Source organism: Lagenorhynchus albirostris, chromosome 1 (genome assembly GCF_949774975.1).
Source record: "Lagenorhynchus albirostris chromosome 1, mLagAlb1.1, whole genome shotgun sequence".
Taxonomy (NCBI): domain Eukaryota; kingdom Metazoa; phylum Chordata; class Mammalia; order Artiodactyla; family Delphinidae; genus Lagenorhynchus; species Lagenorhynchus albirostris.
The window spans coordinates 90674758-90690921 of NC_083095.1; the positions used below are offsets into that span (position 1 = coordinate 90674758).

At 41.3% G+C, this 16164-nt stretch overlaps 1 protein-coding gene across 3 annotated transcripts; it reads left to right on the forward strand.

The window, feature by feature from the left end:
* The first annotated feature begins 371 nt into the window (after positions 1 to 371).
* On the forward strand, positions 372 to 14899 carry SEMA6D (semaphorin 6D). Of its 3 annotated transcripts, XM_060149400.1 has the most exons (18): positions 372 to 480; positions 880 to 991; positions 1543 to 1603; positions 1713 to 1775; positions 1884 to 1985; positions 2220 to 2310; positions 2962 to 3081; positions 3778 to 3866; positions 4569 to 4786; positions 4862 to 4993; positions 5309 to 5464; positions 5556 to 5729; positions 6512 to 6652; positions 6748 to 6825; positions 7304 to 7365; positions 7725 to 7781; positions 9268 to 9435; positions 11162 to 14899. In XM_060149400.1, the coding sequence occupies exons 1-18, from the start codon at positions 372 to 374 to the stop codon at positions 12448 to 12450; spliced, it is 3222 nt and encodes a 1073-aa protein (XP_060005383.1). In that variant the 3' UTR covers positions 12451 to 14899. The 3 variants fall into 3 exon arrangements, with proteins under 3 accessions (XP_060005383.1, XP_060005379.1, XP_060005386.1); XM_060149396.1 differs by lacking the exon at positions 9268 to 9435; XM_060149403.1 differs by lacking the exon at positions 7725 to 7781.
* Positions 14900 to 16164: the final 1265 nt, after the last annotated feature.

Genomic DNA, 16164 nt, shown 5'->3' on the forward strand with positions numbered 1-16164 from the left:
CAACTTTGCTCATCTTCTTATCAGCCACCAACATTTCTGTTTGTGGTTCTGGTGATTTTGCTGTGATAACATATGTAGTCACCTCAAAAACTCTTGCAAATTGGCCTCAAATTTCAATATGCTCACCAGATGCTTTCATCAGACTTGGCATGGTTCCATCTTTGGCCTGTGTTTTCAGAGATACCTCCTCCACCACTGCCATCTTTCTGATGGGAGGGGGGGCATTGGAGAGCTGGTGGTGAAAATTGAGCTGATTGCAAATGACAAAACAGTTTCATCACAGCAGAGAGATCTTTCCAAACTATTTCTGTTTTCCCGTAGCTAAGTGGGATTTCTGAGGAGGGGCTGCTCTGATTTCATCTTGGCCCACCATGAGGTTCTTCCTGCTTTGTGCCTACATGCTGCTTCTGATGATTTCCCAGCTGAGAGCAGTCAGCTTTCCTGAAGACGATGAACCCCTTAATACTGTTGACTATCACTGTAAGTAATCTAAAGAACATTCTCCTTTTCTAAGAAGGAAGCTTTTTTGGTTTTGATTTTCTAAGCATATTCATCTTTAGAAAGAGAGAGAGCGTTTTATGTCTTTATAATGTTTTACATACTAATTTATCCATAATCATTTCCTAGCGTCTGGAGAAAATGGGACAGTTTAGTTAGGTGCTTTTCTAAAGCAGCCCATATATAGGTTATATGTTTTCAGTTAAAAGAAAAAGACCATTTGCTGACATTCACTGTCCTTTATTCATTCATATTCAAGACCTTAAGAGGGGAATTTAGTTAAAACCCTTTTACAACTAGTATATACAGCTAATCAATGCTGTATATCGATTTTTCAGCTCCGTAATCCTGACTGACGGTTTAGCCCATTTTTACTTGCAGATTCAAGGCAATATCCGGTTTTTAGAGGATGCCCTTCAGGCAATGAATCACAGCATAGGCTGGACTTTCAGCTGATGTTGAAAATTCGAGACACACTTTATATTGCTGGCAGGTAATTTTCCTCTCGTTGGTTTATTAGATTAAAATTCTTTTATCTTGTGGTGCTTGCATTAATGTGTCTAGTTCATGAAAAACTAATATGTATTGTGATCAAAAATTGCAAGTAGCCAAAAATATTCACCCGGAAGAGTCAGTGTTATGTACCAGGAACAAAATATAGCAAAAACCTTTTGCAGTCTTATTTTATTACTGCCATCAAGAAATCATGCACCATTCTTTATTCCTAAAGCAGCAGGAGAAAAAAATCATTCTTTATTCTTTTTTTAACTTGGAATTATTCAAGCAAATATTAGAAGTATGTCTGTGCTAATACCAAGTAGCAGTTTGACCCATGCCTGAAGAGCTTTCTTTGCTCCCTAACCACAGTGATATATAAAAGCGACTCACTAATGAAAAAGCACTCTTTGTTGACTTTGTTGGAGACAGAGAAAATCCAAATGATCTCCAAAACACCATAAAAGCAGATCTGTAAAAATAAAATAAGAATCAGCTTAACGTTTTTATGTATTCACATGATATGACTTACTGCCTTGTTTCCAACAGGGATCAAGTTTATACGGTAAACTTAAATGAAATCCCCAAAACAGAAGTAATACCAAACAAGGTGAGCAAGTGGAGTTGGCAAATTTATTTGCACTCTCTCAGAACTTGGTTAATGTCCCTCTCCCCTCGATATTTAAAATATTGAACTTTGGTTTGCTTGATTGATACAGAAACTGACATGGCGGTCAAGACAACAGGATCGAGAAAACTGTGCTATGAAAGGCAAGCATAAAGTAAGTGAAACAAACAAGTGCCTACTAGACTGAGTCTCTGTGGGGGCTTGAGCCCACAGTGTAAGCATATGGAATGTCTAATGTTAATGTAATTGTTACTTTCTTTAGGATGAATGCCACAACTTTATTAAAGTGTTTGTTCCGAGAAACGATGAGATGGTTTTTGTTTGTGGCACCAATGCTTTTAATCCCATGTGTAGATACTATAGGGTAAGTATATTTTATACAATGTGCTTTTTTTAAATCAACTTTTCTTCCTTTACGGGAATGTCGTTAGCGTCAAATCCTTTCTCCTATAGACCCAGTAATTTGTTTTATCTCTAATGCTATGGAGGAATAAAGACAGAATTCTTCCCGTAGAATTTCTGTGCAAATAAAGCAGTATTGCCTTCAAACATGTACATTGAACAGATGTGACACTAGCTATTTATTTTTCTTTTGTAGTTGAATACCTTAGAGTATGATGGGGAAGAAATTAGTGGCTTGGCAAGGTGCCCATTTGATGCCAGACAAACCAATGTTGCCCTTTTTGCCGGTAAGATTCTTTAGTGTAATGAATATAAATGATTAATGACATTGAAGGTGCAAAAGGAATTTAAAGGAAGAAAAAAGCTCATAACTAGGATAGCTACCTTGACACAGGTGCTTCAAAGACTAAAAGCTGGGCTTCCCTGGTGGCGCAGTGGTTGGGAGTCCGCCTGCCGATGCAGGGGGGGACACGGGTTCGTGCCCCGGTCCACATGCCGCGGAGCGGCTGGGCCCATGAGCCATGGCCGCTGAGCCTGCACGTCCGGAGCCTGTGCTCTGCAACGGGAGGCCACAACAGTGAGAGGCGCGCGTAACGCAAAAAAAAAAAAAAAGACTAAAAGCTATGAACAAGTTTTCAAAAAAGAGGAATTAAAAGTGAGCATATTATAAGTATTCTGACACTTGGCTCTGTTGTTAACTAGGCCAGTGACGCTGAGTAAGTTGCTTAACTTTCTGGTGCTTCAATCCCTCATCCGTAAACTTAGATAATACCGTGGGTCAACCTGTCACAGGTTGATTATGAGCATCGGGTTTAGATTTATTTGTATATGTAGCAATGATGTAGGTGAAATCACTCCAGAGGATATAATACACTATATAAGATAACACACTTAGGATAATTATGGCTGTTTTATCTAATTTATAACTTCGGTTTCAGATGGGAAGCTGTATTCTGCCACAGTGGCTGACTTCCTGGCCAGCGATGCCGTTATTTACCGAAGCATGGGCGATGGATCTGCCCTTCGTACTATAAAATATGATTCCAAGTGGATCAAAGGTATCTTTGAAGAACGGCTTTGGGAGATCACCAAGGGAAGTACCACGGCCGAGTGGGAACAGGAGACCTGGGCATCAGGAAATTCAGTGCATGACTTTATATTGTTTATTTAGAGCCAAGTACAAGCTGCCTTGGTTGTGAACGGAGCATTAATGGGGGATGAGGAGACCAGTAGCCACGTCAGGAAAGTAGATTTTTATCCTAAGTGACCTCAAAAAAAAGATCTCAATTCTGTGTGCCATTTGCCTAACTCTAAATGCATGTAATAATCCTTGCCCGCTTCCATCTACCTACCCTGGAAAGTGAACCCTGGGAATCAGTAGTTCGTATCTGCAGAGTTATTTTGATCTTTGGAGTCTAGAAATCAAGATTTTTTATTTTCAGCGTAAGAAGTTTCCTTCCCTAGTTAACTCCAAGTTAATGAATAAATCTGTTGAAACAAAGACCTTTGTTGTAGTTCATTTCCCTGTAGGCTTTTTCTAGTCCATTAGCTAACATTAAAGACTCTGGGTTCCCTGAAGCTTCAGCACACCCATACTGGGATCCACAGACTCGCTGGCATATCAGAGTTCTCCTTGGCTTGAATGTAGCAGTGTGACATCTGTCAGTCATGCCTGGCAGTCAGGGTCTGATACTATCCTTTAGGAATTATCCTTTATCCTTTAGGAACCAGCTTGTTTTCAATTTCTCTTTCAGAGCCGCACTTTCTTCATGCCATAGAATACGGAAACTATGTCTATTTCTTCTTCCGAGAAATTGCTGTAGAACATAATAATTTAGGCAAGGCAAGTATATGATTGTGCACTCATACTGCATGGAATTGAGCCCGCTTTGGTAAAGTCTTTACATATTTTCCAGCACTCAAAGCATTTAGGGCCAAGTGCAGAGAGGTGAGTTGCTTACCCTGAGAATAATTGCTGTGGAATGCCTGCACAATGGCCAGAGTGGGAACAGCAGCCTTGGGCCTTGAGATTTCTTTTTTTCTTTTCCTGTTACTACAGAGAATGTTCTGCAGGCTCCCTTGAGCTACGGATGCTTCTTTAACTCTTTAGAATCTATTGATAGCTATTCTTTCTCAGCGTCAGAAGGCAGGATGGAAAGTAAGGGCCCCTGTTCACTGTTGAATACTTCAGTACAAGCCCATATGATTCTAAAATATTGCGGCCCCTTCTATGCCAGGTTTAAGAATGGTGCATTTTGTTAACAATATGAGAACAGAGCATGGGAATGGTTTCCATTCAGCCGGGCCGTTCGATAGCTCACTTCTTATGGAGCTTGTTTGGCAGAGCAGGAAAATGGCCCTTTTTTCTCACAGATGAATCTAGTTGACATTCTTACTATACAGATCCCTAGGGAGAAGGCTGCCGGAGTCTTTTGAACCACATGTATCTTTAGCATGTTTCATCCCTCCCTTATCTGGCAGCTTTTTCTTCCCGTTCTTCCAACGTGCTCATAACCCCGTTGCTTTGCTTTTGTCCCGTGGGCAGGCTGTATATTCCCGTGTGGCCCGCATATGTAAAAACGACATGGGTGGCTCCCAGCGGGTCCTGGAGAAACACTGGACTTCATTTCTGAAGGCTCGTCTTAACTGTTCTGTCCCCGGAGATTCCTTTTTCTACTTTGATGTTCTGCAGTCTGTCACAGACATAATACAAATCAATGGCGTCCCCACTGTGGTCGGGGTGTTTACCACACAGCTCAACAGGTGAGAACAGATCCCCGGCGCTTCAAAAGGCCAAGAACAGGCCCATTGTCTCCTGATACCCTTCCTCTTTTTCAGCATTCCTGGTTCTGCAGTCTGTGCATTTAGCATGGATGACATTGAAAAAGTATTCAGAGGACGGTTTAAAGAACAGAAAACTCCAGATTCTGTTTGGACAGCAGTCCCTGAAGACAAAGTACCGAAGCCAAGGTAAGAAAAAAAAAAAAACGGAGAGGATTTTTGTCTTTGACAAAACCCTCCGGTCATGGGAAGCATCCGTCCTCAGAGAGCAGCTGGGCCAACCTCCCACTCCAAGAAGGGTCCCTGTGCAGCGCTACAGACAGAAAGTCAGTGAATATGACTCTGAGAGCCTGAATATGGAGAGCCCCCAGAGTTCAGGGAAATAGCATCGCTCCTCTGGTTTGGTTCACTCTCCTTTCTCTCTTGACCTCGTCTTCCACGATGGACACTTAATCCCTAGATACAGATTGTGAGGGGGGACCAAACACACTATGTTCCTTTCAGGCCTGGCTGTTGTGCAAAGCATGGGCTTGCCGAAGCTTATAAAACCTCCATTGATTTCCCGGATGAAACCCTGTCGTTCATTAAATCCCACCCCCTGATGGACTCCGCCGTCCCACCCGTTGCCGACGAGCCCTGGTTCACAAAGACTCGGATCAGGTAAGACTGTGCAGAAACACGGGCCCTCTCCCATCCAGTGGCTTCCCTTCCTGTTGGCCGCCCCCCTGACCTGGCTCCCCTCCTCCGGCAGGTACAGACTGACGGCCATCGCCGTTGACCATTCCGCGGGACCCCACCAGAACTACACAGTCATCTTTGTTGGCTCGGAAGCTGGCATGGTACTTAAAGTTTTGGCAAAAACCAGTCCTTTCTCTTTGAATGACAGCGTGTTACTGGAAGAGATTGAAGCGTACAACCATGCAAAGTAGGTATATTATACGAGAACACTTTCTAGTACTTCCAGTGTGTGTTTCATCTAGTCATTTCCTTCCAGCCCTCTAAATTAGCAGTGGTTTGGCATATCAGTGTTTTGTTGTGTTTTTTTCCTCACTGAAATAAAACCCGGGTTTGTTGTTTTCCTGAGTCCGCTAGGGCTTGGAGGGTAGACAGTGATGAGTTTAAAAATAATTCAGCCCTTGTTTGTCACCTATGGAAAATGAGAATATTTTATCACCACCCTCTTACCTTGAAGATATATTTCAGGATGCTACGTGGAGCAGACAGCTGATTGCAAACACACACACACAGTACACCATAATTCTTCCAACCACTGATATAAAAAATTATGTGGACCATTAAAACAAACAAGAAATAGATGAGAGAAATGGAGCAAAGAAGACTAAGGAGAGATCCAGAAATATCTAGCACAGGAAGATTTAAATGCATTAAAACATTATCCTTTTTCTTCCCTATAGTCTAACATGCTGTTCACAAATGCAATTCCCTTCGATCATCAGAACGGGAAGCCAATCTTTAAAAAACCCTTTGTCCAGCCTGAAATTAAACCAGCCATGCAGAGCAGTAGAAGATGAATCACATCATTATTACTTCCTAAACTACGTGCTTGCCTGGTTTGCTACTGAGAGTATTCCTTAACGCCTCCCCGGCTCTCAATAATTGCAAAAACCAAAGCTCACTTGGCTCATGTAGTTCCTGTAGCTTTTGACTTACTTAACGTCTATCTTCAAAATGTCTCCCACAATATAGGTGCAATGCTGAGAATGAGGAGGACAGAAGGGTCATCTCACTCCAGTTGGATAAAGTTCATCATGCTTTATACGTGGCGTTCTCTAGCTGTGTTATCCGCATCCCCCTCAGTCGCTGTGAGCGTTACGCATCATGTAAAAAGTAGGCTGATGTTTCTTTCCTTATCCCGGGTCTTACAGCATCATTACCTTTGATGATGAGAAAATTCAAGTTATGTTCTGTTTGGTTTTATACAGGTCTTGTATTGCATCTCGAGACCCGTACTGTGGCTGGTTAAGCCCAGGGGCCTGTGGTCAAGTGACCCCAGGGATGCTGTAAGTATACTTTGTCACATTAGCTGAGATCTTCTCCAGATGTGCTTCTATCTTCTCCAGGGACTCTAAAGCTAGAAATTTTAGAAAACTTCCAATAGCACTACTTTTCTTTTTTGCTTTACTTTTCTTTCTTTCTTTCCTTTTTTCTGTTTTTTGTTTTTTGTTTGTTTGTTTTGTATGGGAGAAGGAAAAAAAGAAAATCTGGAGCTGTGAGAGGGAAAGGAGATTGTAGACAGTGAAATACCTACGGGAAATGGATGGAGAGAAAGAACCAATTCTCTTCTGCTCTCTTAAACATTCTAGTTACCAAATGTTTACTAGAAATACTCATTTTAGCAGGCTATGTTGAAATGTCCTTTGTTATTTTCTGTCTGCTCATTCTTACTAATCCATCTGTGTTCTTGGTTCTGCTCTGGTTGTCACTTGTGTTCCTATGAAGGCTGTTAACTGAAGACTTCTTTGCTTTCCATAACCACAGCGCTGGAGGATTTGAACAGGACACGGAATATGGCAACACAGCCCATCTAGGGGACTGCCATGGTAAGACCGAATCTTCCTTTCCCTCCTGGTGCTTCTTTTTGACCACATTTGCACGTGAACATTATTTTACAATCAGCCTTTTATAATGACTCAGGACACATGCCACCTAGCATTTAACTTAAACGTCACAAAAGCTGAGCTGTTTGGTCATGGGGATACATTAGAGAAGAATCTTACTTTTTTTTTTTCCTTCACCATTTACAATCTTGTAGGAAATCTAGAGAAAGGTAGTCTAAGCAGTAGGTTACTCTTTTAATTTATAGTCCTTTCTTTTGACTTTTTGAGTTAATTGGAATTCGTAAATTTTTGCTTTCTTTTGGTTACTTTTTACTGATTACTTGTTCCTTTAATTCTTTTAGAAATTTTGCCTACTTCAACTACACCAGATTACAAAATATTTGGCGGTCCAACATCTGGTTAGTTTTTTTTCATTTTTTTGAATTAACAACCTTTTCTTTCCTTCAGTTCAGCATTTTCAGCCCCTTCTCCCTTCCTTTTGCACAGTTTGGCAGCCCTTCATTTTTCTGCTTTGACTCATAACCCCCCTGATGGTCCGAAAGACTTTTTCTTATTCAGCACTTCACCCTGTGTAGCATGTTAACAGCCCATCATTGACCAAGGCACATCCTTTAAGAAAAATCCAATGGATTAACATAGGCTGCATTCCAGCTGCACGCCCGTCCACCCAAGCTTTCTTCTCTCTCACCCCTGTGCATTGTGAATGTTCCCTCTGGTCATCTATACTCAATGGATGGCAGAATTTCATTATTTACCCCTTCTCTCCTCACCTTTCCTAAGACCTAGTAAACAAATACACATTTCCCCAAAATGTGTATTTATAAATTTGAGAGATCTTTTCTGAATGGTTTGTGGTGATCCTAGAAACCTTTGAATGTTGTGGTCTCAGTGGTGTGAAAAAGGTTCCCATCGAATGAAGCTGGTTTCTGATGTGTTAAGATGTTCGCTGGGCTTCCAGTGCCCCTCTTGTCTGCATCCGTTTTGGAGTCTTCATCTCTGACCGTTGCACCAGTCTGAATTGGGGTCTCCAGGGGTTTAACCTAAGATCACATGCTTACATTTTGAGGGAAAATCTGCTTGGCAGAAATCAGTAATAGACACACAAAGAGGTTAAGTTACTCCCGATCCTGTTGCTGGTTCTGAAACTTACCAGCAGTTTTATTCCTCAGAGGGGAGAAAAGGATGGAAGATCTTGTGTATCAGAACATCCTTATTCAGCTTGTGAATGCCATTTCTTTTGCATGAGTTGCTGCTAACTCTTTGGAAGAAACTCCCCGGGCATTTTGGAAGGCACGGACAAGGTTCATCCCTGCTTCAGTGCTTTACCGTGGTTGGTGAGCCCTCAGTGCAGTCAGTAATCTACAGATAGACAAGATGTCTGTGGTAAAGCAGGACAGCCTCTTTGTCAGGTCTAAAATCAAGTGTTTATGCAGACCCAATCAGGTGTTTTCTGATGACGTTACACTGTAGGTTCCCCAGTGAAGGCAATACAGTTTCCAACCATCTATGAAAATGCTTTAAATAAATATACACAAAAGAAGTGATGTCGTCTCACAAAAGGATGAGAAACTAGCAATTAGTCTTTGGGATTCATCGTACCTTTTCCATGAGTGTCGTTAATCACCGCAGAGGCTTCGTAGAGGAGTATTTTCAGTGTCTTCAAGTTCGAAATCTGCTTAATATGTCTTTATTGTTCATTTTTAGCTTATATTTTTCCCTTGCAAGAAAAGGATTTGGTATAATCTCCTTGGATGTGTTTTTATGAAATCCTAGAACAGGCTTTCTCATAAAATTTGCTTAAACTTTACTTGAAAATACAACAGACCCGTCAGAAGCCATCCGCTGTCACTACCCATGTTAATAAAAATCTGTTTGCCACCACAGACATGGAGGTATCTTCATCTTCTGTTACCACAATGGCAAGTATCCCAGAAATTACACCTAAAGTGATTGATACCTGGAGACCTAAACTGACCAGCTCCCGGAAATTTGTAGTTCAAGATGACCCAAACACTTCTGATTTTACTGATCCTTTATCAGGTATCCCAAAGGGTAAGGCCTCACCAGGGAACTCATCTCTCACTGAGTGGAAACCTGATTCCTAATATCTCTGAGGAACGTGTGGAGGTGAAGCCGGACGGAGCTGCCTCTGTTGTTACCATCGCCGCCGCTGGCCACACTCACACCGGTTTTCTGTGGTTATGTGGAGTGTGCATTCCTTAGCCGATGGAAGAGGTGGAAAGCTGTTGAAGAAGGAGTTGGTTAAACAGCCACTCAGACAATCGAATCCGTGTAGGCTTCTGTCTGAAAAAGCTACACTCTGCTGGGTATCAGAGAATTCCGAGGGTCGTCCCAGCGATATCCAAAAGCAAAACTCATTAATTGCAAATATCCTGATATCGGATGTTTTGTGGAGGAGGCTTTCCCAGACTTTTGTTTAGCTGCAATTTACAATGCAATCTGAAAAGTACGGGAGGCGCGAAGTTGTTTGAATGCCACAAGCACTGAAACCTAACAGAGTGCTCGTCCGTAACTATCATTTTCAGCCCATAATAGAAGCATTTATCAGAGAGCTGTCTGCTGAGTTACCTTGTTAGACAGATCACTCTGGGAAAAAATCTATTCTTTAGTGCTTCCCAAACTGTGGTATCAGGTTTCCAATCAGTTTTTATAGCAGTGCATTGTCATTTATGATTTACATCTATTGATTTTGGTTTTATTTGTTTTCATTGTAAACAGTTTTATAATCATTCTTCCTCCTTTATTTTCTTTAGTAATTCCATTTCTCTCTACGTTTCTTTCTTTGTCTTTCACAATGCCACTGAATTCCATAGCCCTCGACATCGGTGAAAAACAACTAATGTTCAAAGGCCTTAGTACTAACCTAAAGCAACAGCATCTTCAAATCACTCTGACTTACCTTACTCTGGGATAGCTGTGCTTGTAGCATGTAACAGACTTGGATACCTCTTAAACTAACATGTCTAGATGTCTGTGGTTGCATTAAAAATCCCAATAATTATAAACTAATTCACTCTTCTATTTCTAGTCTAATTTAGATATTTCTTAAATATCTTAAGACAATTGGATAATATTACTTAACATAGTATATTTCCTTAGACTGTCTGGATTTCTTTCATAGCAGGCAATTCAAGAGTGCTTCACTCCAAGATGGAATGAAAAAAAAAAAATCAAAGTAAACATGAGAGGCTATATTTGTAGCTAACAGTGACCAAGCAGATGCTTTTAGTTGGTGAACGAACTATATACTTTCATTCTAATTAAGATGGCATAATTGCATTAGCATAATTATTTTAGCAAAATATATATTTATACCAATTCATACATTTCCCTAATCCCAGTAGCTGCCCTTTAATCCTGATTTATGAATTAAGAGAAAATCATGAGAAAAAAACATTTTATGAGTTTAAAATGGGCCACTTAGAAAATATATACCTTCTAGCTCTAATTTTTAGGTAGAAACCCTTAAAATTTTGAATGTTATGTAACAACTATTTAAGAGGGATTGGAGGGGAAAAGACAAATACAGATCAGTGGAAGATTAGCATTGTCCTGGTATTTGTAGCGATCATAAATGTCTCTGGGGATCCTATTGGGATTAAAGGAAAAAATATGGAATTTTGGAGTCCACCTCACCCTCCAAGCTAAGCATACGGACCATGTGAAAGTAGTGTTGGTTCAGTGGGAGCCACTTGCTGGCTCATATTGTTTTAAAGAAGCTCCTCACTCAGACTCTTCTCCTGTGTGTCTGTTGCAGGTGTACGATGGGAAGTCCAGTCTGGAGAGTCCAACCAGATGGTCCACATGAATGTCCTCATCACCTGTGTCTTTGCGGCTTTTGTCTTGGGTGCATTCATTGCAGGTGTGGCAGTGTACTGCTATCGTGACATGTTTGTTCGGAGAAACAGAAAGATCCATAAAGATGCAGAATCTGCCCAGTCGTGCACGGACTCCAGTGGAAGTTTTGCCAAGCTGAATGGTCTCTTTGACAGCCCAGTCAAGGAATATCAACAGAATATAGATTCTCCCAAATTGTATAGTAACCTGCTGACCAGTCGGAAAGAGCTGCCACCCAGTGGAGATACGAAATCCATGGTCATGGACCATCGAGGCCAACCTCCCGAGCTGGCTGCTCTCCCGACACCTGAGTCTACACCTGTGCTTCACCAGAAGACCCTGCAGGCCATGAAGAGCCACTCAGACAAGGCCCACGGCCATGGGGCTTCAAGGAAGGAAACCCCCCAGTTTTTTCCTTCTAGTCCCCCACCGCATTCCCCACTAAGTCATGGACATATCCCCAGTGCCATTGTCCTTCCTAATGCTACCCATGACTACAACACATCTTTCTCAAACTCCAATGCTCACAAAGCTGAAAAGAAACTTCAGAACATTGACCACCCTCTTGCAAAGTCATCCAGTAAAAGGGATCACCGGCGGTCTGTGGATTCCAGAAACACCCTCAACGATCTCCTGAAGCATCTAAATGACCCAAATAGTAACCCCAAAGCCATCATGGGAGACATCCAAATGGCCCACCAGACCCTAATGCTGGATCCCGTGGGACCTATGTCTGAGGTCCCGCCCAAGGTCCCTAACCGCGAGGCCTCACTCTACTCTCCTCCCTCGACTCTCCCCAGAAATAGCCCAACCAAGCGAGTGGACGTCCCCACCACTCCTGGCGTCCCAATGACTTCTCTGGAAAGACAAAGGGGTTATCATAAAAATTCCTCCCAGAGGCACTCTATATCTGCTATGCCTAAAAACTTAAGTTCACCAAATGGTGTTTTGTTATCTAGACAGCCTAGTATGAACCGTGGAGGCTACATGCCCACCCCCGCAGGGGCGAAGGTGGACTATATTCAGGGAACGCCGGTGAGTGTTCATCTGCAGCCTTCCCTCTCCAGACAGAGCAGCTACACCAGTAATGGCACCCTTCCCAGGACGGGACTAAAGAGGACACCGTCATTAAAACCTGATGTACCACCAAAGCCTTCATTTGTTCCCCAAACCCCATCTGTCAGACCACTGAACAAATATACTTACTAGGCCTCAAGTGTGCTCTTCCCCATGTGGCTTTATCCTGTCCATGTTGCTGAGAGGATGATGTTGTAAGGGTACATTAAGACAAGAGACTCGCTTGTATTTTAAGAGAACCAAGTGGCCAAAGAAACGCTTCCTAACTTTGGCAACATCAGAACTTGCCATACGTAGCTACTGCAGCAAGGCTTCTGTGTACTTGCCTGAAAACAAAGGAAGGTGCTGGTCATTCCATTTCTTTTGTTTGAAACTAAAGAGAGATGTGGCTCCGAGGGGCTACCTGTAACCAGTATAAAGAGCTGATACAGTGCTCAGAAGAATCTGTCTGTGAGCAAATACTTGAAAATGGGTTCAACTTAGACTGCCATTCTGTGTGGTCTTCCCATTAAATGTGAACATTTTAATATGTATGCATTCACCTTGCCTCTTGCACAAATGTCAAAAAACAATGGTAATGTCTCAAAGAAAAGAAGTTGTAGATTACCAAACAATTTGCTAAAAATTCAGTCTTTGACCCAAACTGTAGCATTTTTTTACGTGTGGCATTTTTTTTCATGCCACCAACGAACTGTGTTGCGTGTGCATGTGTGTGTGCGTGTGTGCGTGTGCGTGTGTGCGTGTGTGTGTGTGTGTTCTGTCTCCACTAGGATTTGTTTAGGTGCCCATTGCATCTTTTAGTGCTATGGAGTTATTTACATCGCACATTACTGAACAAGAGACAATAACTTCTTCCCACAGCAGTCCATTGGGTTCAGCTTTGAGAAAGAAAGAAAACCGAGGCTGATTTTGATGGTCAAAATGATTAACTTGACTTACGTGTTACCCAATGCCAGAATGTAAGAGTTCTAAGTAATTTTGTGCTGCTATTCACTAAAACTTCGATAATAGTCTTGCCAGCTTAAGGAGATGGAGATGATAAGAGGTATCCTTGATTCATCCACCAGTATTCAGTAGTGAAATTCACCTGTCCACTGTGAATCCGGGCCGGAATCACTCTACTCAACCTTGGACACACTAACGAGGGTTTATTTTGATGGTGTTTTGTTTCTCCCATGTAGTAAAATTCCTCTTCTTTTAATTCCCCCTAACCCCAAGGTAAAACAAACACACACACACACACACACACACACACACACACACACACACAAAACAGAAGACAAAAGAAGGGGATGTGAGAGGGTTGTAATTGGCTTAGCAGAAACAGTCTGTGAAAACCTAACAGTGGTGCAATCACGTTGTCTATGTTGTGTGATGTGAGAATTTTCTCCTGAGTCATGCAGGTAATGACAGTATACTGTACATATTACATGTGCGTTTACCTAAATCTGTGCATTTTGTGCCTTATTCATGAGAATGATAGAAGTACTCAAATATGTCAAGTGTTTTCAGTATAGCACATCATTTACTGAGTGCCAGTTGTAAATGTTTTTCAACCAGCACCTGAAAAGACTTTTAAAAAATCCTAACAATCTAGAACAGTTAATGGTAAAACAATCTATCCAAATAGCTGCATTACATCCTTTGCCACGATAAACATTCCACTCCTACTTTCTTAAGGATGAAACAGTGATAATGTGAAGTCAAATGAGGTTTCCTGGGTAATGTGACACCTGCGGAAACCGTACAGTCATTTATTTGTAGTTTTGCAGAAGCCACTTAGAGTTGATTATGTGCAACCCTGATGACGATTTCGGTTCATATGCTGCACACCACGGTTTACTGAACCTCATCTAGAAAGTATCAAGGCAGAGGAATGCTCCTGACTTAGTCAGACAAATAAGTTCAACTGTTTTCCTGTGATGCTATCTATTACTTGGGGGAGATGGGTTGCAGAAGACCAGAGCATTTTGATGCAGAATGTAGAATACGGATGCAGTTATTCTTTTCCTTTGAGAATATTGTTTAATAAAGAACACAATTCCCTGAGGTCTCTGGAAGCTCAAAAGCTAAAACTTCTGTTCTTGAAACACTTCAGCTTTGAAACTAAAGTATTACAGATTGATAATAAATTAAACCAACCAACGATAAACACTACTCAGTCCATCACTGACAAACCTGTTTGAATTCACCTTACCAATATTAATCCCAGCGTGCGGAAAGTGGAACAGTAACTCTATGTGAACCCGGATAACATTTTGTAACATTGTGCTGCCTTGTAGTTTGTAATGTGAGTTCTATCAGTATTTATGTTGAAATTCCTAACATAAAATCTAGTCTGTATCCTGTTAATTTAATTTTAAAATGCTTTATCCATTTGTGCAAAGGTAAACACAGATTGTATCTTTTTTAATGGTACGGCATAAAAAGTAACCCTAAAGTGAAGTGGCTCTATACTGTTTTATAGAGTACTTTAACATGTATAGATATCTTGTAAACTTGTATTGTGGATGTGTAAATAATATGTACTTTGGGTTTTTAACACCGCATGTAAAGTCAAAATAAAATATACAAATCATTATATCCTGCCTCTTGATGTTGAAGAGGTCTGGAAGGTATCGTGTTTTTAAACTATTTTTAAGTCAGTCAACATCCTTGAGAGCTTCTTTTAAAATATACCAAAATATTCTTACCTGGAATACTTGCTGTCAGGTCGTGGTTACACCACCATTCTCATCTTGGAAGGCTGGGCAGAGCCCCTGAAAAATGTATAATTCAGAAAACCAGATGAACTGTACTACAGCAACAGTCAAATGCTTCAGGCCAACATCCCAGTGGCTCACCTTGTCCACGTATCGCTAGTTCAACAGGCATTTTTAAAATTCATGGTATGTGTTCTCGTGTGAAATTTTTAATATTTTAGTTTAAAATTATAGCTGGTAAATCAGGTTCCTGTGAACATTTCTTGCTATTTGGTATAGGGCATTTCTCAATTCCATTGTTTCAACTGAATCAGAATGTAGTAAGAGATAACGTTCCTCAAATATGGAAATGGGAGGTAAAGTAATGATTCCACTTAGTTCTTTCCTTAGCATGGCATGAGTTAGTGGCTGCTGTCATTGGGCTTAGACAGATGAATGAAGGAAGAGACAATTCAGGGAAATGTATCTTCAGCCTTGCTTCTCCCTGGGCTTCTTGAGCATTGTATCCTCTTTCATTTCTATGGTCTCTTTCTATTAAGTTGCTGTTTATTATACCTTCTGGCCATTTTACAAATTTTCCTGGGTTCAGTGACTTTCTTTTTCTTCTAAAAAGCGCATCTTTCTCTTCTTCCTTTATAGCAAATTTTAGCCTTTTTCAATCATGGACATCTTTGATAATTTAATGAATGGTACGGACTGAGAGCTGAATTTCATTTTCCATTTTCAGGGGATTTACAGACCCCTAAAACCACATCTACGAATCCTCGAGATAAATGTTTAGATGCCATTTGAGAGAAATGGAGTTAGAGAACGTGAAGCTTTTCATAAGGAAAGCATTGTAAAGAAAATGAATTAACCAAGACACACCACCCGTACTCTGGTTCCAGAGATCCCGTTAGTTGGCATTTAGGTTACTCTGGGAAATGGCAACACAAGAGATGCTGGTTCAGGCTAAGAAGAAAGGGTGTCTCACATGCAAAGTAGTGGGCCTTGTGTGGCCTAGGTTCTGGCCAGGTACCAGGAGGACTCGCCCTTCTGCCATCTGAGAGAAGCCAACTTTCTCCCTTCTCCTCCCCTCCCAGCTCATCTCCTTCATCCTCCTTATCAGAGGAGGGCAAAGAACAAGGGGTCCAAAATAGCCCTG

Bases quoted from the DNA above. Each gene is read 5' to 3' on its own strand.
- SEMA6D (XM_060149400.1), top strand. From the start codon at position 372: ATGAGGTTCTTCCTGCTTTGTGCCTACATGCTGCTTCTGATGATTTCC. The intron at 4,994-5,308 runs GTAAGAAAAAAA...TGTTCCTTTCAG, and splicing joins GACAAAGTACCGAAGCCAAG to GCCTGGCTGTTGTGCAAAGC. The intron at 5,730-6,511 runs GTAGGTATATTA...CCCACAATATAG, and splicing joins GAAGCGTACAACCATGCAAA to GTGCAATGCTGAGAATGAGG.